Source organism: Diabrotica undecimpunctata, chromosome 6, assembly GCF_040954645.1.
Source record: "Diabrotica undecimpunctata isolate CICGRU chromosome 6, icDiaUnde3, whole genome shotgun sequence".
In the NCBI taxonomy this organism is placed as follows: domain Eukaryota; kingdom Metazoa; phylum Arthropoda; class Insecta; order Coleoptera; family Chrysomelidae; genus Diabrotica; species Diabrotica undecimpunctata.
The window spans coordinates 59,726,036-59,748,894 of NC_092808.1; the positions used below are offsets into that span (position 1 = coordinate 59,726,036).

Here is a 22,859-nt window from a genome sequence, read left to right on the forward strand (position 1 = left end):
TTCACCGTGGCATTTAAATGTAAAGTAGCCTCATCAGGAAAAAGCATTTGGTTAAAAAAATTAGGATTATTGTTAAATCTATGTAACATTGTATCACAGAACTCCATTCTACGATCTGGATCGTTTTTATTCAGTTTCTGTATCAATTGTGCTTTATAGGGATGCAGTGGTTCCTTTTTATTTTAATTATTTACAAACAAGTGTTTGACTGATTTGATTTTTGGTTGCAATTGTCCTAGTAAAGGCTTTATGAGGATTTTCAACCATCGACAAAAAAATGTCAGTTTTTGTTTCCTCTGGAATAGCAGGGCGACGCATTGGGAGTTCTCGTACATGTTCTTTCCTCAAATTTATAAATAATTTTGGATACAGTCCCACGTGCTATAGTCATTCTGTCTTCTTACTTACTGTTAAATATTTCACATACCTTGTCATGTGTTCGGTTTCTACAAATAATGTCACAAGTAAAACATACTAAAATTTCATAAATATTTGGTATTATTACCTGTTACCACGTCATCCTTTTAGTATTAAAATTTTAATTTTTTGACGTTCTGTTAAATGTACGCTGTTAAGACTATTTTAAGTAACTTTACATAAAAATTCATATATTTTAGGTATTTTATTCGATTTGAAGCCAGAAAAGGTATTAGATATATAAGCGACATTGCCATCGATGATGTGTCACTGAGTCCTGAATGTTTTGGACTTAATATACCGAAAGAGGACCTTAATGGCTACAACTACTGGGATAATAGAGAACACGAAGGTCTTAAAGAAACTAACAAAGCATTTGTTAATAAAACAAGTAAGTTCATAGTAAAATATTGTATGTCATACTAGTTCATTATTGTGTTTTTATTGCTTAGTTACCAATTACATAATAGTATACCTACTTTATGCTCGTGCGGACATAAAGTTCATTTTATGGCCCGCACAGGCATAAAGACAAAAAAAAATTTGATAACTTATTAATAGCATTTATTATTAAAGTTACAAAATATAAAATTAAAATATTATAACTCTCTCAAGTTCCATCCCTCCTTGTGGAGTATTGGGCGCTTATGCGTTTCTTGGCCAAATGTGTAAGATTGCTGACTGGATAGATCAGCGCATCTTTTTTCTTATTTATTCTCTGGATAAACTACGTACTAGTTCCTTCCATTGTCTTATATTTCTTGCTCTGTTTTTAGTTTCATCCCATCATATTCTAATTTTTTCGTGTTCTCTCGTTATAGTTTTTTCCAGCTGTTGTCTTATCTTCCTCTCTTTCTTTTCCCCTCTGGTTGGTATTTAAGTACTTGTCTGGTTGCGTTTCTTTCATCTTTCCTCAAACGTCAAATTATTATAACTACTAACTGCATAACTTTATTTAGTAAAATTCGCATAAAACTGACAGGTAGATCTGACATTTTTACTTTTTAGGTTTCACAGCCGCATTTATGATCATATATGACATCATTACCCTAACGACGGTATTTGCTCACTCTACTATGATAAATTTTTTGAATTTTTAAAAATATTTAGATTGTAAATACGATAACAAACTACTATGACGTAAAAAATTGTATGCACTGTGGGCATTAATAGATATGTATACCCTCGAGCGACCTACAAACACTCGGGCCAGAGGCTTCATGAGATTTTAATGCTTGTTCTCAAATTCTCCCAGTAATCATGAATACCTGGTTTGAGAGATTGTTGTTCTAGAAATTGTTTTAAGTGACTTATGTGTCTGGTAATGGTAAATATCTTTTACATTTTTTTCTTGTAGCCAATATATTTTAAATACTTCCTCTTGTTTGACTTATATTAAATTATTTGTCTTCTTTTATTGACTCAGTATTTGAATTGTTCCAACTACTTGCTAATGGCCGGAATATATGCCACACTCAAGATATACTCAAAATATCTTTGACGTGGTTTTGTATTTATTTATTTACTGTTATGTAGTTTATTATTGTTATGTAGCAAATACAAGATGTATTTGCTTGTTTCATTGATTACAACAAGGCGTTTGATAACGTCAAGCATGACCGACTTTTAGAGATCTTGGAAGCTAAACAGTTAGACACTCGCGATATAAGAATAATATCTACTCTGTATTATAATCAGAAAGCAGTCGTACTCATCGAAAATAGCACAACAAATGAAATTCAAATTAAAAAAGGAGTTAAACAAGGATGTGTGCTGTCACCAATGCTATTTAATCTCTATTCGGAAGAAATTATGAAGAAAGCATTGGAGGAAGAAGAGATTGGAATAAAAGTTAACGGCCAACCAATTAACAATATTAGATACGCAGATGATACGGTTTTAATAGCGGAGACAGTAGAAGACCTGCAAGCCATTTTAAACAAGGTAGTCACAGCTAGTGAAGAGAAAGGGTTAACAATGTACGTCAAGAAGACGAAATTCATAATTATTTCAAAAAAACAAAGATAGAATGCAAACCTGTACATTCACAATAACGAAATCGAACGGGTGCACAAATATAAATATTTGGGAACAAGCGTTAATAACAACAATGACATCACAGAAGAAATAAAAACTAGAATCGGAAATTGCTTTTGTTAATGTGAAGGACATTCTGGGAAGTCATGACATTAACTTAAACCTGAAAATGAGATTGGTTAGATGCTACATCTTCTCGATACTGCTGTACGGAGTAGAAACTTGGACTTTAAACAAGAGCAATATTGATAAACTAGAGGCATTCGAACTGTGGATATACAGAAGAATTTTGAAAATACCTTGGACAGACAAAGTAACAAATAGTGAAGTTCTTCGAAGAATAAACAAAGAACGGGAGCTGTTGATCACCATCAAGAGAAGAAAGTTGGAATATTTTGGTCATGTGATGAGAGGGAAAAAGTACCGATTGCTCCAGTTAATTATCCAAGGAAAGATTCAGGGCAAACGAAGCGTGGGGAGACGACGTATATCTTGGCTGCGCAATTTAAGAGAGTGGTTCCAGTGCACATCTAACCAATTATTTAGAGCAACAGCTTCAAAGATACGAATAGCAATGACGATTGCCAAACTCAGTAGCGGAGAGGGCACTTGAAGAAGAAGAAAGTTTATTATTTCGAAGTATATAGGTTTCGAAAAACTTCAAAATAAAATCTGGATTTCGACAGGGATGCATAGTATCCCCTATTCTATTTAATATATATATATATATATATATATATATATATATATATATATATATATATATATAGTGAACATATTATGCGTCAAGTTTTTGTGGAACGGCAAGGTGGAGCAACGATAGGAGGAAGAAAAATCAAAAACCTACGTTATGCTGATGACACGTTATATTGGTGTCATCACCAGAAGAACTGGAATAATATGGCTAAATGAATAGGCTAGGCACGGTGAGTACGGGATATGGATTGAAAATAAATATGCAGAAAACCAAAGTGATGATCATCGATAGAATCAGAAATAACCAGGCAGAGATAAGAATCATGGCAGGTTACGAAGTGGTCAGGCAATTTAATTACTTAGGCTCCGTTATTACTAACAGTGTATGCGAACAGTGTGAATGCGAAGACGAGATCCGTCGACGCATTACAATGGCCAGATCGGTGGTCCAAAACTCACAAAAATTTGGAAGAACACTGACATCACAAAAAACAAAAAAATTACGCCTTGTTTGAGCATTGATATTTCCTATCGCCAAATATGCTTCAGAAACTTGAACAATAAAAAAAAGCCGATTCAAAGCGTATAATGGCATTTGAAATGTGGGCCTACCGTAGAATGTTCCTACCATGGACCGCCCATCGCACAAATCACTCAATTCTAGCAGAACTTAACATAAAAACTAAACTCATCACAACTATCAACCAAAATATACTGAGATATTTTGAAAATATAACTAGAAGAAGAGAAGGCATAGAGCGAATGATAGTTGAAGGTAACGTAGTGGGTAAAAAATCCAGAGGAAGATCTCCAGTACGATGGTCGGACCAAATAAAGGAGATGACTGGTTACTCATTCTCCGAAGCAAAACAACACGCACAAGAGAGAAATAATTGGACAGAAATAGTCAAACAAATTATATGACACTACATCCTTACGAACGAGAAAAGATTGAGGAGGAGGAGTTTATTATTTATTTCGATCATCGAGAATTCCGTGTGTATTTGTGCTGATGTAAATTCCTGATTATATTTTTTATTATATATTTTTCTCAAATCTACTGTTAACTACTGAAGTTGCTTAAAATATATTTTTCTTTCCGAATGTATCAGTAAAGATTTTTACTTATATTTATGGGTTATGTCAGAATCTAATTATTTCGAGAAAATAGAAATAAGGATGTTATTGTCTACTGTCTATAAATCGATAAAGAATTATCTGCAACTCTTTCAACTGTGCAGAATTAGTTTTCAATTGTGCAGAATTAGTAATTTATAACAAAATGAAAAAATTATCCCGAATAGAATATGATGCGGCATTTATCGAATCATAAAAGTATTGCTAACGCGTTGTAAAAAGAAAGAAATAATCTTATGGAATACATCAAAGTACAATGGGTATATAAAAACAATGGACATCTCGTAAATTTAATAGAAAAATGGTTTAAATCATATAACGCTATATTAGTAGTCTGTATGGTTGAGTTTTATTTCTTTTCATCCTAAGAATATATTACTAAGCCTACTGACTTAGACCTTTTTTGTTGATGCTTTTACGTCTGTTTTCGAACCTTTTTGAGTGAAGGCCTTAGTTAAACTTTTTCTTCACTGCGCTGCTCAAGCACAATGGACCTCTTTCTGTTCTTAATAAGCTTCATCGCGGCTTTTAGTATTGCCTATCGCTTTTGATTGTTGCCGTTGTTTTGCCTTTATAACTATTTTTCTTAAATTTATCTTCATGTTCGAAAGAATGATCTCTGACCAGACTCAATTCCGTTTATTGTGGATGATTAAAGCTTCTGTATTTGATTTGGTACATTTTTGACCCATTAGAAGGTAGATAATGGATGGCCACTACCCTTAGTGTCCTGATGTCAGAAGAAAGTTAATGAAACGTAGTTGTCTTCTGATACCCGGATATCCCAAAGAGAGATACTGTGGTGTGATGAGAGTAATTATTTAGATTTTTATTTACATTAGAAAGATTAATTAATATTAAATAACGTCAAATATTATTTAATATTGAACTAGGTCATGGTGTATCATATCAAGTTAGTAATCGGATAATTTTTTTTTATTATTTAAAAGGTAAATTCTCAGTTGTTGGCTGTATACCACAGTTAAAAAAAAAACTTATAGTAAATTAAAAACTTCCTTTGTAAAATGTAAAAATTTTTAGAACTTTTTCCATCCTATTAGATCATCATCAGTTAAAAACATATAAATAAGTATAACCACTTAAAAATGAAAACAACAGGGGTAAATACTTACTATACATACAAGTTAATATCATTTAAAACAATAATATAACTTTAATATAAATTTGATTCGAAATAACACCTTTAATGGGCGTATATTATCCGATTCTTCTTCTTCTTTCGGTGCCGTGTCCGTATTCAGACGTTGGCCGTCATCATGGTTACAATTTCCTGAAACCTTTCTCTGTCGGCTGCTGCGCGAAATAATTCTTCTACTGTGGAACTACACCATTGTCTAATATTACGCAGCCATGAAAGTTTCTTTCGACCAATCCATCTCTTTCCTTCCACTTTTCCTTGTATTATAAGGCGAAGTAGATGGTATTTAGGTCCTCTAATTATATGGCCGAAGTATTCTGTTTTTCTCCTCTTTATGGCGTTTATGAGCAGACGTTCTGAATTGATCATTTGAAGAACATCTTCATTGGAAGTGTGCGAAACCCACGATATCTTTAGGATTCGTCTATAGCACCACAATTCGAATGCTTCTAACTTGTTTAGCATTGTGGTTTTTAACGTCCATGTCTCACAACCATACAATAGGATGGACCACACATAACATTTCAGGACCTTCTTACGAATATTCATCGACAGGTTTCTGTTACATAAAACTGGTTTCCAGGTCATAAAAGCCTTACGTGATATTTCGATCCTGGTTATTATCTCTTCATCAGAGTCACAATTTAGATTTAACCAGCTGCCAAGGTATTTGAAATGATTTACCCTTTCGATCTCCTCTCCATTAAGAGAAATCAGACCTTGATCTATATTGATCTTTCCAACTGCCATCCACTTTGTCTTTGAAATGTTGATTTTTAGGCCTCTCCGATAACTTGCTTCACTGACTAGATTTAGTAATGTTTGGAGATCTTGTAAATTTTCTCCAAGAATGGCTGTATCGTCAGCGTATCTAATATTGTTGATTACTTCTCCACCTAGTCTTACTCCCTCTTGTCTGTCATCTAAAGCCTCCCTCAAGATTTCTTTAGAGTACAGATTAAAAAGAGTGGGTGACAAAACACAACCCTGCCGTACTCCACGTTTGATGGATATTTTTTGAATCGGACTGTCTTCCATTTGGATAGAGGCTACTTGCTGCCCGTAGCCAATCGAAAAGTGTATCGTGTTTTACTCTGTCGAACGCCTTCTCGAAGTCAATGAAACAAACATAAACATTCTTTCGGAATTCACAACTTTTTTGTAATAGAACGCGCATACAGAATAGTGCCTTTCTAGTTCCTAGACTGTTTCTAAATTCAAATTGCTTATTACCCATCCTACTTTCGCAAAGAAGGAATACTCGGTTTTGTATAATTCGTAAGAGTATCTTCACTGTGTGACTCATCAAACTGATTAGTCTAAAATCGCTGCTGGTGGGCCTGCTTTTCTTTGGTAATGTTATAAACAGTGACTCTAACCAATCATCTGGTATTTTTCCTTCGTTGTAAATTTTGTTGAAGAAAGTGGTTAAGCAGGCAATGCTTTCCTCATCCAAAATTTTAAGTAGCTCAGCAGGGATTTGATCTGGTCCAGGTGCTTTATTGTTTTTGGCTTGCTGTATTGCCTTTTTGACTTCCGAGTTCAGTATACTGGGATCTCTGTCTAACTGGTTGTCACAGGCAGTATTTGAAGCATTTTCTCTAGAAGCATCGTCAAAAAGGTCAGTGATGTATCTCTCCCATTCTTTGCACTGTTGTTCGTGATCACAAATTTTTCCGTCCGCGCTTTTAAGTATGTGAGCATTTTTCTGTTTTCTAATTCCGGCAGTATATTTAAGTTTCTTGTGGAACTGTCGTGCTTTTGTCTTGTGGTTGAAACTGTCATGCTTTTTTTTAGAGTTTATTATCAGATTATAATAATTATAATTAGCTGTTACCTCTCAGGACGTAAGGTCACTTTTTCGAACTGAGAAATTGTACGTTTCCTTAAAAAATGTAATCACTTATCATCGACCTAGGTTCTTAAGAATTATAATGTTCGTTACTCTGAGTAGTAATTTACGGGTCATCTTACCTATGGGAAGTAAGTATTAACCACATTGTCACAGTCAAAATTTTACCCCTTTTGTTTTCATGTTTAAATTGTTATACTTATTTGTATGTTTTTCACTGATGATGATCTAATAGGATCGAAAACGTTCTGAAAATTTATAAATAAATTTTGAATAATTTCAAAAATTTTAATAAAATTTTTATACCATTTTACAAAGGAAGTTTTTACTTAATTGTAAGTTTTTTTTCCATTACTTTCTTATTTTTTTAAATATAAAGTGTACAATTCTGGAGACACGGGTGCTGATTAAGCGGCCCCATATGTGATTGCAAGAACATATTTTGATACCTATTTAAAAAGAACAAAATTAGAGATCCGAATAAACTGGGTCCTTACCGTTCATGGTCTATATATGGTTACATGGTGTAGCAGGATCGCCATGTGAGGTAAGGGCGGTGGTATGTAAGGTTCTTTTCAGTGTTAAGTAGTTAATGAAGAATGAAACGCATCTTAACTGAACGAAACCTAAGTTTATCCCGATCTCTAATTATGTTCTTTTTAAATACCAAAACGTGTTCTAAACTATTAGACACGGCAGAATTTGTAAAACTACACGCCCGATATAGTCGAATTTTATTAGATCCATACACATGTAAATTGCTATTCTCCAAGTCAAAACAAGTTAGTTCGCACTTAATTTGCAGTTACCTTCTTCGATACTCCGTTTTTCACTTTATTTCGTCTAACGATCTTAATTTTCATTCTAGACCGATAGCGCGTTCATTTTAGTTTTGTTATAAATTTTACAAAAAACTTTTTCCATTATTTTTTATACCCATGTAAACCATAACATTATCTAACCATATGTTATTACTGGTAGAGCTCATTTTACATTCATAATTTTTAAATACCACTTTCAACATAAACGCGTACACTCCTGAACATTGTAAAAATATTTATTTTACGTTCATTTTATATATTGGTAAATTAATTTTTTTTTAAATAGTCTTATGTGTAATCAATGTAAGTGTTTATGTTTCTTATTTCTTTATTATAATTACATTTTGTCGTTCATTTAACTAATATTATTTTAGTGTATAAGATATCAACCTGCAATGGCAGAGGAAGATTTGGACCAACTGAACCAGATTGTACAAAAGCATATGGCAATACCGAAGTTCGCATCAAAGTAATCCACGAACCAGGATTAACAGGAGTACAAAGATGGACTGTTCCAAAGACAAATTATTATACGTGAGTATTATTACAAGGTTTTTTTTTATAAAAATAATCCTGTTGGCAAAATATTGGTAACATCAGAAGACTAGGGATTACATGGCCTGCATCGCTGCTAAGTATGTTATTATTATAAAACACAAGCGGAATTTATCCTGGTTCCTTCAAAATTTGGTCCGATCTTTTAGGTACTCCACTTATTGCCAATATGAGTTTACTTCCGTCAACATGGATTCCCCTTTGGTCTTCTGCGTGAAAGTTTAGGGTCGAGAACTTTGGTTCATTGGTGTCTCCAGGCTACATAGACTTCTAGCGTGTGTATAGTGGAGTGTATTATAAAGTTCTTTATAATATTATGTAAAGAACTCTTCCTTGGCATATATCAACCCAAAATACCTAGTTATCTATGAGCCGATATTCTTTATATCGGTACGCACACGAAGCCTCATCGATTCTTTTTATTAGAGCATATTTTGTGAGTCCCTTTTCATTTTCGGCTAACATTTAGTTTGTGATATTTTTGGGCTCACTGCTATCTTGATCCTGATTGTAGCGGTTTTCTAACTTTTTTCATTACGATGTTTGGCGAGAAAGTTGAAGCTTTGCTCTATTTTGTAATTTTCTCGTCAGGAGTACTTCTAGTAGTCATACCAGTGCTTCTTTGAGAATTACTTGTGAAATAACGATCGATTAAGTGTCTAATAATAATAGTGTCTTACTATTTTTTATCTTATTAGGGTTATTACAGACACTCTTTTTGAGTCATTTTCTTGGTTTTTAATTCTTCTTTAGTTTTTCCGGTTTTTTATTTTAATTAATTTAATCCATTCTGATCTCACGAGTATGAGAGAATAAGGGTTCATACCTACAGAGTTTCCAATATAAGTATAAACCTAATATGATGGGAAGTGCATCTTGGTGCTTTCAGTACCGTTTATGATAGTTTTTGATAAACACGCAACTATCCTACAGCTTTGGATGCAGTACAATACGCCTCTACCTTACGTATTGCTATTTGCTCGGTCTACTGACACCTTAGCTCTATTCACTTGGTTCGTGTCCCATCATTACATCATTCTGTATACGCCGTCTCTATATGCTGTCCATGAGATTTAGAGCATGCGACGGTAATACCATAACTCGAACGCTTCCAATTTTTTGGATTTTTGGCTTTTATTGTCAAGGTTTCACATTCATAAAGCAAAGTGGACCAAACTTTAGCACTCTTAGAAGCCTGTTTAAAGAAATACTTCTATTGCATAATGAAGAACGATAGCTAATGAAGCTTTTGCGTACTAGTTCTATTCTGTCATAATTTTTTCGTCGCTTTCATCCCTGCAGTCAATCCAACCTTTCAGCGACCTAAAGTGTTTTAAGTTTTGTTATTTAGTTTTAGTATCAAGTCTTCAATATTAATTTTTCCGACCACCATCCATTTCGTTTTTCTTTGCGTTGATAATTAAGCCCTATTCATTACATTCGTTGTTTACTGCGTTCAACAGAATTTGCATGTCTTCTAGACTCTGCCATTATGGCGGTGTCATCTGCGTACCTGATTTTATTAATAATTTCACTACCGATTTCAGTATCTTCGCGACGATCCAGCGCCAACGTCGCAGATCCTTGTGCCAAGAATTTTGTCTTCTTCCTATTGCTTTTTTCCCTGAATTTTTCCTTGTATCATCAACCGAAGTATTTCATATCTGTGTCTCGTCATTATATGACAGTGTACGCTAGTTTTTCGCTTTTTGGTCGTTGGCATAAGTTTCTGGTTCTTCTACATTCTAAGAATTTCAGTGTTTGTTGTTTTTTTGGTTCGGACAAAACGTAGTATTCTGCTATAAAGGTACATTTCAGAAGCTTCGATGTGTTTTTCTAGTGAGGGATTAAGAGTCCAGCTCTCATAGCCGTAAAGAAGAATTGGAAATGTTCAGTCATGTCTCCGTTCGGCTCGAGGAGATAAGAATACGGCCAAAGTTAGAAGGCCCTGCCTGTCGTAAGAGACGACTAATGGGTAGGAATTGAGAGGTAGAGAGCCCTCGCTTGAGGTGTCGGGTCTGTAGAAATGCACTCTCCGTCCGGCTCGCGGAGATAAGAATACGGCCGGGGTCAGAAAGCCCTGCCTGTCGTAAGAGGCGACTAATGGGTAGGAATAGGGAGGTGGAGAGCCGTCGTTTGAGGTGTCGGGTTGGTAGAAACGCACACGGTCGCTTCGGCGACACGGTCACCGGTCTACATTCCTAGTATCCGAGACGAGACTACTCGTGGGACCACTCTACTCCCATTCCAAAAGAGCCTGGTGAGGTTGAACGAGCTGGGCCCGTAAATACCTCTCCTGACCTCGGTCAGGAGGGGTGTGGATATACCGCTCCTGACGGCGGTCAGGAGTTGTGTAGGTGTCCCGGCACGTACCCACCGGGAGATCCAAGAGTGGTAGAGGAGAGATCCTCGGCGGCGACCTGTCTACGTGTGAGGTGGAAATTCCTCCGCCTGCCGAACCTACCCGCCCGTGGTGTGGGAGTAACGGGTAGGCAAGGTACTCACAACACAGGTACTACGGGGAAGGTGGAGCTCCCGCGGGTTGCGTGTGCTAGACGTGTCGTGGTAACCCTACGGGGTACCCCCACAGGGGGACCCACGGGACGTCTTTGGTACGCGCCCCGTGGCATCTTCACTTTGGTGTCGGACTCGTAGGGGCAGAGGTTTCGCTACGGGCGTATGTCGAGAGATAGGTAGCCCAGGGTCCTGCCAGGTCTTAGTATTTGGAGGGCACGCACTCATTGCAATGTAGAAACGCACTCGAGACGTCACGGTCACCGGTTTACATTCCTAGTATACGAGACGAGACTCTCGGGGACCACTCTACTCTCATTCCAAGAGAACAAGGCGAGATTGAACGAGCTGGGCCCATACCCACCTCATTTGGCCTTACACCACCAATCGTAATGTCGCTGTCTCGGCACATACCCGCCTAGAGATTTAAGAGTGGTAGAGGAGAGATCCTCTGCGGCGACCTGTCTACGTGCGAGGTGGAAATTCCTCTGCCTGCGTCACCTGTCCGCCCGTAGGAGGGGATAACGGATAGGTGAGGTAATCGCAACACAGGTACTACGGGGGAGGTGGAGCCCCGCGATGCGTATGCATCGCGCCACCTTCATTTTGGTGTCGGACTCGTAGAGGCAGTGGAGTCGCTAAAGGTCGTATGCCGAAAGACCAGGGTCCTGCCAATTTATTTGGAGGGCTCAAAGCACAGCTATGTTCAGTCATGTATTCAGAAGACAGCTTTTGTTTGTAATTTGTCGAAAACCATAAGTTTCGTTCTGGTTATGTTCATATATAGACCATAACGCTAAGATGTTTTCCGAGTACAGATTAAAGGTAAGTGGGGACAATATACACCCCTGTCGTATACCTTTTCTTACGGCTTCTTCTCCGACATGTTGCTCTCCACCCTTTTTCTTCTTGATGTGCCAATCCGTGACGAATGTTGTCGATCATCATGGCAATTTTTGTCTTATCGGCAGCAGCACGAAAAATCTGTCTAGATACTTCGTTGAACCAGGTTCTGATATTCTTTACGCAGAGTGTTTTTTTTCCTTCCTGAACTTCGCTTTTTAAATATTTTCCTTGCAGCATGGCCCATAGGAAGATATATCTGGATTCATTTCGCATAATGTGTCCGAAGTATTGTAACTTTTGAGATTTGATGGTGGTTGGTACTTCTCCGTTCTTCTTCATTCCTCTGAGGACCTCATTATATGTGACTCGGTCAGTACACGGGATCTTAAGTATATTACGATATAGCCACATCTCGAATGCTTCCTATCTTCTGCACATATCTTCGTTCAAGGTCCAAGATTCAACACCATAAAAAAGCACAGAGAAGTCGCAGCATGCTTACTTTTATGCCAAGAGAAAGGTTGTGGCTCTTTAAGAAGGCCCCCATCCGGCTTAAGGTGGATCCAGTTTTTCCAATGCGCACTTTTATCTCCTGGTTGTTGATCCATTCTTTATTTATTTTGGTGCTGAGGTAGTTGTAGTGTGTCAATCTTTCTACTGGGGTTTGGTTGACGTAGAGTTGACCTTCTGTTATCTTTTTTTCTAATTATTATGTGCTTTGTCTTGTTTACGTTTGTATTGTGTCCATATTGTTGACTGTAATACATGATGATTTTGTTGTATGTCTAAGCTAGCTCTAAGCAGCTTTGCCTCACTCCACGCATGATTTTCACATATTCGGTGTATTCACCTTTAACTCTGAGATATACGGTCTATTCCAATAAAAGTATCTAATTATTTTCAGATCTTGATTGTCAATTCCAGACAAGCTTATACATCACAGTTGACGTCTTTGCATCTCTGGAATAAAACTTAAGTTTTTCTTTAGTTCCTACAAGGATTTGATTGTTGTTATTTTTAATATTTGTTGTAGTTCTTTTTTAAAGAAGCTCTTAAGATATTGGCGAAATTTTAGCAGAATATTTAGTTAAAGTATGAGCTCAAAAAAAGTTTTGCATTAACAGAATTACTTAAGTTCATATATAGATAAAATATTTAATAAAAATATTATATTTAAGATTCATATTGACTGGTGCTAGCGGTGGCAAAGGAAGTTCTTCTATGGGTTCTTCAAGAGGTGCCATGCTTAGGACTGTAATGGAACTGACAGCCGGCACAGAGATTTATTTACTTATCGGCCAAGAAGGAACCAGTTCATGTGTTAAGGTAAAAATATATTTGCCCTAATTAATATTTTTTATAACTTCTTTTTTATATCTTTGCAGAGCCTTGGTGCTCAGAGAAATTCGTCCTGTCATTCGAATCAAAGTTTTGGTACTGGAATTAGAGGGGTTTTGAATTTAAATATTAATGATAGTGGAGGAGGTGGTGGAGGTGGAACATTTATATTTTTGGTAAATATACTGACTATTTAGTGCATGCTTTATTTGATTTTGAAATTCCAACTTTTTTATTTATATACATATCGAGATATTTGTGGTATATTGTGTATTTTAATTAGTAATTAGTATATTGTGTATAATAATTAATATTGGTTTAGTATTAGAATTACTCCGGTTAACTAGCAAAGTGTATATACATAGTTCATCAAATATTCAACGTAGGTTAACATATGCAATATTTTACATTCCATCAAACATAAATTTTATTCCAAGAGAACTTGAAAAATTAATCGACCAAAATCCCAAACGTAGAATTATTTTAGACTACTCTAACTCTCTTAACACTTCTTGAAAATGTCAGACTACAGATAAGGGAGATGAAAAATTGGAGCATTTTCTCAAGATGACCGACTTTGTGTTACTAAAAACAAGGAAATAATTGTTTTAATTCAATCGCGGTGAATCACTAGAACTTGATTTGACTTTATGCGATAGAACCTTAGCCCTAACTCTAAATTGTATTATTACCACATATATCAATATAATAGCAATAAAGAAAAACAATAACTTTCTCAGAAAAATTGAAAATGCAAATTTAACATAATCTCAAATACTTGAGGAATCACTGCCTGAGTTTCGAAAAATAGAAGATACCATCTATGATATTTGTGACATTTACTACAACTTATATATTAACATACAACTATAAACATCATTGCTCAAAAAAAAAGAGCTATGATGTCTATAGTACAAACAAATAATTCAAACTGGCAACATATAGGGCAACATACCCTGGTGGGATAAATAATGTGAGGAAGCAGTCAAATAAAGCGAAAATGTCTTTAATGTACTAAAACAATATCATACACTGGATAATTTATTAAATTTAAAAAAAATGTAGAATTCGTCTAGATCCATAATCAACCAAAGTAAGGATAAAACTTAGCAGAGATGTTTCTTCTACAAAAAACAATACTTAGTAACAGTAGTGAATTAAAGCCGCAATATTAAAGGTATTCTGGACTATCCGTAGATTTTTAACAAACATCATAATTTAATTATAGACGGTACGCAAATGGAAAATGCTTTAGCTAACTCATTTAAAAATTATTCAAACGACTCTGCACAAAATCCGATATTTGCAGAAAAAAAAATATTGAAAAAGAAATTATAATTAACAATTCTATTTACCCACCAAAGAATCCAACAAAGTGTACAAGAGTTAAATGAGATATTTCACATTCTAGAAAACGCTGGTCTTTCTCTTATCCACTCAAAAATATCTCTTAGACCCAATTTTTGGTTTTACACCAACCATTTTTCGAAATACTGGAGCAAAGCTACTATAATTCATCTCCTCAAACCTAAGAAAAATAAATCAAACCCGGAGTCTTAAAGGCCAATATTTCTGATATGTTTCCTATATAAACTATTGGAAATATATTGAATAAACAAGTACAATGGTTCCTGGAATAAAAAAAAGTGAATAATTAATCAACAAAATGGTTTTGGAAAAAACAGGAGTGTAACAGATAATTTAGTTGATCTAAAATCCGCTATCGATGAGACATTTGAAAGTAATAGCCGTCTTATTAGGCATTATTCAAGCTTATGATACCATGAGATACAATGTCATTATTAAACTAAAGCAATGGGGTATATATTGAAACCTTTAGCACTTTTAAAGAACTTTTTTCAGACAGAAATGTTTCAAACCTTTTAGCTAATCCGACCAACCCTACATATTCCCATGGCTTTACCGCACGATTCCACACTAAATTTAATCAAAATCATATTCTTCACCCATCATAGTAATGGAATTAGCCTCTTTTAATTTCTATTGCATTATATTCACCCATTTGATTAATTAAAATCCCATATGAAGGGCCACGGGAAAGAACGATCAGACTCCATTTTTGGTCGGAATTTAGATATTGGCGCCATATTTTAGCTTATCTTGGAAAGAACCCAAGCATGGTTTCATTTGTACAATAACGATCACCGTACAGAAGATATTAAAGGGGAAAGATATAAGCCAACGGAAAAGAACGATCAGGTTCCTCGCGCTGACGGCTAATAACGATCAGATTCCGACGACCTTGTAACTAAACGTAGACTGTCGTTTGCATCTTAGCGTCAGTTTTATTCTGTTATCGCTAAGAGAGCTGCTGCCGTTTTATAGTTTTTATTAGTTTGTTTTTGCGAAAATTCATAATGTCAAGTGATCTTAGTGATAGTGATATATCTAATGAAAATAATCAGCCAGGAGATGTCAAAAAGCGGAGAAAAACCGGCAAAATGAGTGATGTAATGAAAAAATTACGTGTCACCACTCACGAGGTCGGGGAAGACTGTAAGTGTATTCGTTACAACTGTTTTCAAGTCATCCCTTTGAATGAAAGACAACGATTAATTTCTCATTTTAATGAGTTAGGGGACTACAATGTTCAAAACAAATATTTAACAGGTCTTGTCACGGTTATACCTGTTGGTAGACGGAGAAGCCAAAACCCTGAAGCTGAAGCAAATTTTAATCAATCTTCCTATAGCTATAGAGTTCGGGTAAATGTGAGTGGCTCGTTACAAGATACTGTTGTTTGCCATAAAGCGTTTTTATCTTTACACGGCATCACTAATCGCCGTGTTCAAACCATAAAGAAAAATTTACTTGAATTTGGCGATGCTAAAGAAGATGGACGAGGCGGTCATAAAAACAGACATAATAAGTTGACCGATGAAACAAGAACAATGGTAATGAGCTTTATACAGTCCCTGAAAGGTAGGAAATCCCATTATTCTTTGCATGATACTAGTAAAATATATTTACCTGCAGAACTTAATACAGCCAAACTTCATCGAATGTTTAATGAATCACACAATAATAATAAAATAGGCTACACTACATTTCGTGAGATATTTGTGGGTGATTTCAACATATCATTCGGCTACCCACGTAAAGATACATGTAGCTCTTGCGACACTTTCAAAGCTAACATTGCCATTACGACGGATAAAATTGCTAACTGCACTGATGCAGAAAACAAAACATCATTGACAACAACACTGCAGACACTAATGCGTGAAAAGACAATCCATTTACGGAAAAGCGAAAAGTTTTACACCATGAAAAAAATATATAGAAAAAAATCACAAAAAAACGAAACAATGGAAGCCATAACGATGGATTACCAAAAGAACCTCCCCACTCCCAACATATCAACATCTGATCTTTACTATCGCCGACAACTCAACTTCATATCATTTAATATTCATGTACTGTCAGATGCAACTTCAGTGTTTTATACGTACGACGAAAGTGTTGCCCGAAAGGGTGCCGATGATGTTTGTTCGATGTTGGAACATTTTATTTTGCATATTTTGGACTCAAACATACGCCATCTGATAATTTTTTGTGATTCGTGCGGCGGACAAAACAAAAACTTTACCGTAATTCGCTTTCTCCACCATGTAGTGCACAAGCTTAATCGATTCGACCTAGTGAAAGTAATATTTCCTATTCGTGGACATTCTTACCTAGAATGTGACAAGGACATGAGTTTGGTGAATTCCAAATCGTATACGGAAATACCGGACGACTGGAGAGATGTATTAAAGAATAGTCGCATTAAGCCATCACCATTCAAGGTAATAAACTGTGCAGATGAAGTTAACTTTCAGACATGGACCGAGTATTTGTCCCATCTTTATGTGCCAAAATGTCCTACGGCGACTAGGCCTATCAGGATTTTAAAAATAGAAAAAAACCACCCACGGTTTGTGTTACACAAAGACCACTATTTTGGCCTATATCTTACAGCCGTGTTAGTTTCCTCAAAAAATCAGGCACGTAAGAGAAAATTGAAACCTGTTCCACTAAAGAAGCTATATAATGAACCTCTGCCTATTAAGACTGCTAAGTTGCACGATTTATTGCACCTAACCCAATTCCTGACAAACTCTGAAGCGCATTCCTTTTACCAAGGACTAGTTTCCGATGCCGGTACGAATGAAGGTAGTGATGTGGAATTTGCCGACGATCCACCAATCGACATTTAACGCGCAAAATAGATCAGAGTCCAGTTCCTTAATTAAAAATTTGAAGATTTCAAGTACATATATAATTAGCAAACTATTTTTTTTTTCATTTTTGTATTAAAAAGTCATATAGTAATAAACTGATAACTAAACATTTTGTATTTAATTTTTCTGAACCAAAATAAACGACTTGAAACTTTAAAATTCGATTTGTACAAAATGAACAAAATGTGAGTCTGATCGTTCTTTCCCGTGGCCCTTCATATTGTAATATAAATTTGGACAATCTCTTCAAAAATAGCATACCTCCATCTAAGGACAATTACATGAGTACTTACACAACTCAAACCAGCTTAAAACGAGGTATTACTTTGCATATGATCGTATTTAGAAATTTTCATGATTTCATCACCGAAACTTAATAAACAGTGAATAGGTGTCCTTAGTTCAATTACTTACGACTTTAATAATTTATAAAAACTATATGTTGCAAAAGTAGAAACAGTTATATTTTAATATATATATGAGAAAAAAAAAAGAAAATATATATATATATATATATATATATATATATATATATATATATTTAAACCTAGAGCTAAGATTATTCTGGGTTGATTTTCATTGCCCCGAGCTTTTGACATTCTCTCTGATGTCTTCTTCAGGGCTTCCGAGGTCTCAGTCTCCCGAGCCCCCAGACACTACTATACTGATCAATAATTACTTCACTACTACCACTGGGAACAGAGGGCGATTCATTTATACCGTCGATGGTGACGTGGTTTGGGTGGAGGCTGGCGTAGGGTTAGCGTGTGGATTGGCGCGGGAGTTGGCGCGAACATTTCTGACAGTGGGATTTTGATTCGCAGATGAAACGGGCGACATTTTCTTTATGAGAGGTTTCCATGTAGAAGGTAACCATATGCCGTCATCTCTTTTCTTGAGACAATTTGGCTTTTTTTATTTTCTACGACTTCTCAGATAATTCTTGGTTTATAGAAGCGGATGGGGGCTATGATTCTGGAGTTTTCAAAATCAATTTTGTGACCTGTATGAAGATGGTGTTGACCTAGAGCTGAAATTTAATCGGAATTGCGAACAGAAATGCAATGTTCATAAATCCTATTTTGGATTCTACGATTTGTTTGGCTTATATAGGATCAGGGGAAGTCTGCACAATGAATTTCATAAACTTCGTGTTATTCATTTCGAATGTTGTCTGTGATTAATCGGACAAGAGATGAAAGTTTTTGTAGGAGGGTAAATATTATTTTTATTCCTCTTGATTTAAGAAATTTGTCGATTTTATCAGTGACACCTTTGATGCAAGGAAGAAAAGCTTTCATGAGGGTCCGAGTCATTGGATTGAGATTGAGTGGGAGATTTATATCTGTGGATGTTTCTATTTATGTAATTTATGTAATTTTTGACTGAATTAATTTGTGAAGGTGGATGATGAGAGTTGGCATGCAAGTAACGATTGGTACGCGTGGGTTTTCGATAAACGAAGTAATGAAAACCTTGGGATTGGTTTTTCTTTATCATAACGTCGAGAAACTGTATGGATGAATCAGTTTCCATCTCCATCGTGAACTGGATACTAGGATGTATACCATTCAGGTGGGTTTTAAAATACACCAAAGGATCCCTGCCATGGGCCCAAATGACGAATGTATCGTCAATATATCGTAGCCAACATGTGAGTTTGAGCATTGATGGGGATAGTGCTCGGCTCTCGAAGTCTTCCATAAAGATATTGGCAATTACTGGAGATAGTGGGGAGCCCATTGAAATACCATTTATTTGTCTGTAGAATTGATTTTGAAAGATGACATAAGTGTTGGACATACAATGCTTAATGAGAGATAAGTGGTCTTGCTGGATACTGTATTTAGTTTTCAGAATGTCATAAGTCAGGTCTCTTACCATTTTTATCGAATGTATTTCCCAAATACACATTACTTCAGACCTACTGACTGCGCCATGTAATAATGTTTAATACTGACTGTTGTACATCTTTATTACTTTCTTGTATAATCATAATCTATTCTAATATGCTTAACCTCTATTTCTGCCATGAGACCTCGTGCCGCCTGTCCCGTATCATCGTCCTGTCAGGACGTTTAAATTTATAATTTTGATATCAAATTTAAATACTTGTAACATAGGTAAATTAGATACTTAATAAATGAAATTCGATGATTCCAAATTAATTTCAAGACAAGATCTAGTTTTATAAAAAGGAACCCAAAAGTGAGTTTAGAAAGAGATTTCAGATTCAGAAAAAAAATCGCGATTTGAACAAAAAATAAAAAAGAGATATGACAGTGTTGATACTTTCCATCGAAAAAATTAATAAAATAAAAGTCGAATGACTATCAAATACCACTTTTAACAACCCTCGTTAATGTAGAAAAATGATTTTATTTTGTAGAACACGGAAGCATAATAAATGCATTATAAAATAACGGAATAGTGATTCACAAAGGACCATAACAAAATAAAAATAATTTTTCCTAAATAGTACCTATCGATGTTTTTATCTTTTGTTATTTTTACAGCGAAACCGAAGCAAAGAAAAGATTCCACTAGCTATAGCGGGAGGAGGAGGAGGTTTGGGCTTAGGACATTTCAGCGTTGATAATGTGGAACAACATGGCCGTGGTATTACTAACGTTAAACAACCTTATACAGGAAATATGTATGGAAGCAGGTAAATTTCTTTAGTGTGTCTAATATTCTCATTTGTAAACCAGTATCAATTAGAATCATGATGGTGGGTTACATCATTTAGTTGGTATGTAACATTATCTCTCTCTCTCTATATCTCTAACTCTCTAGTCGTTTCCTTATTACTGAGTGTCGTGATTTCTTGCCACATCAGTAACTTTTCGTCAGCTTCTCGAGTAGGACATCGAGTAGGACAAGGAGCGATATTTGATAATTTTTGAACATTTTTGCACTCTCCTATCCTTCTGTGTATTTTAGTTTGACAAGAGCCTGCGTTACTAATATAGGATTCTAGATAATTGAGCTTGTAAACCATTTCATACTACTAACATCTATTACTTTCAGTTTCCACTAGTTGTAACAAGTTTGACATTTCTTCTTTAAATGTAATTATTAGAGTTGTATCGTCTGCATATCTAATGTTTGAGACGTGCTGTTTGATTTGTCAAGTGTTTTTCTCATTATATATACCCCATAAAAGATTTGGAGGTAGAATACATCCTTGGCAAACTCCTCTACTTTAAAAGGGTTAGACTTACGGTTTTTAACTATTAATCCAGTTTCATCATAATCGTATAGGCTCTTTATCGGAGAGAATTTGCTGCCTTGTGCCCTTAAGGGAGCTTGTTGGTTTTTATGATATTTTTCTATCCAGATATGTCTGCATACGATGTTTAATGATTCTCAATAGAATTTTACTGGGGTGTGAAATTAGTAAGATGATTCGGTAGGTACTACATTTTGTAGTTACACCGTCTTATGAGTTGGAGTAAATAGCGCAGTACGCCAATCACTGGGCCATTTTCAGATTTTCCTTATCAAATTGCACAGTTTGCACATTAATAGGAGACCAGGTTCACCCATGTTCTCTAAAAGCTCGGCTATAATATCATCGCAACTAGGTGATTTATTTATTTTAAGGTGTTTTATGGTTTCGCCAACTTCAAACTTTAGGATATATTGGTTCTAAGTTTATTGTGATTTCTAAGTGCTGTGATATGATTAATGTTAGACGTTTCCCCTTTATCTAGTTCTGTGCAGTATTTCTTCCAAGTCTTCAGAACCGCGTTCATATCACTTAACAAATTACATGTTTCATGTTTTATAGCATAGTTTTTGGGTTTAAATTGCCGAGTAAGCAGCTTCACTTTCTGAAAGAGATCTCTTGTTTCATTTTGATGTATTTGATTTCTATTTGCTGGCAGATGTTAAAAAACATATTCATCTTTATCTTTGCGACATCTTCGTTGAATTTCTCTAGAGAAAGTTTTATAATTAGCTAAATCATATCTGTCAATTTTAAGTTGCTTCCTTTGTTCTATAACTTCCCATGTTTGTTTACTGATCCATGGTTACGACTACTGCTTCTTGCGGATTGATAACATTTATTAGCTGTAATATAAGTAGCTAATATGACTCGCTTAAAGTCCTTGCAGATAGTCTCAACATCTTCATTGGGAGTACCTAGCGATTGTCCTACATAACAATGGGTTTATTCTCTCTTTGACGGTTACCAGGTCAGTCTCAGTTAATATAGGAAGTAGAAGAATGTGACAATATGTTCTTACATATATTTATCTTGTTTAGCTGTATATAGGCCTATATAAATATAAATGTTGAGATTCGCATAGGAAAAGACAACCAAACCGTTGAGCTTCTTCGTCGTATAAGACTGACTTGGGCAGCCTTCGGCAAGATGAACCATATTTTCAAATCGTCTGATATACCAATATGCCTTAAAAGAAAAACGTTTAATCAGTGTGTTTTGCCAGTGTTAACTTACGGTGCGGAAACGTTGACCATGATAAGGAGAACAGTTCAAAAGATCCGTGTGTGTCAAAGGGCGATGGAGCGTGCTATGTTGGGCGTTTCACTACGAGACAAGATCCCAAATCGCCAACTACGACAAAGAACAGGAGTGGCTGATGCAGTAGAGAGAGTAGCAACACTGAAATGGAACTGGGCAGGTCACGTGGCTCGAATGACAGATAATAGATGGACAAAGCGGATACTGGAATGAAGAAGCTACCGAAGCAGAGGTCGTCCACCAACACGTTGGACTGACGATCCGAAACGTTGTCATAGGAATTGGATGCAAGAGGCACAAGATCGAAATAGATAGAAAATGAGGCAATGAGAATATGAGGGAGATCTATGTCCAACAGTGGATAAGCGAAGATTGAATGATGATTGAATAAATGTTATGTAATTATTTCACTAATTATTTGTTTCACTTATTATGTAGTTTATACTTTATGTTTTTAATATTTATTTATCTCTTTTAAACTTTGGTTTTATACCCTCCGTTTATTGATTTAATTTTTTATTTAGTTGGTATATATATCATACTATTGGGCGCAACCTTTTGGTCATCATCTTCTAATATGTTTGATGTTTAATTACTACAAAATATTTTAGAAGGTGACAATTGACACCAATCTGACGTAGCACTCAAAAGTGTATTATTATAGTATGTATATCAATATTAGTAGATTATATTAATTATAAATAACAATAATAAAGTGACGGTTTAAGGCCGTTAAACTATCTTATTTTAT

General features: G+C 35.5%; 1 protein-coding gene across 2 annotated transcripts in view; it reads left to right on the plus strand.

Moving 5' to 3' along the window:
* Positions 1-22,859, plus strand: part of Alk (Anaplastic lymphoma kinase) — a 200,383-nt gene that overhangs the window by 115,141 nt on the left and 62,383 nt on the right. For both annotated transcript variants that reach the window (XM_072534741.1, XM_072534740.1), the window contains exons 8-12: positions 618-808; positions 8,494-8,653; positions 13,213-13,360; positions 13,420-13,548; positions 20,133-20,284. In XM_072534741.1, the coding sequence (XP_072390842.1) occupies positions 618-808; positions 8,494-8,653; positions 13,213-13,360; positions 13,420-13,548; positions 20,133-20,284 (780 nt within the window). The remainder of the gene's footprint in view (positions 1-617; positions 809-8,493; positions 8,654-13,212; positions 13,361-13,419; positions 13,549-20,132; positions 20,285-22,859) is intronic.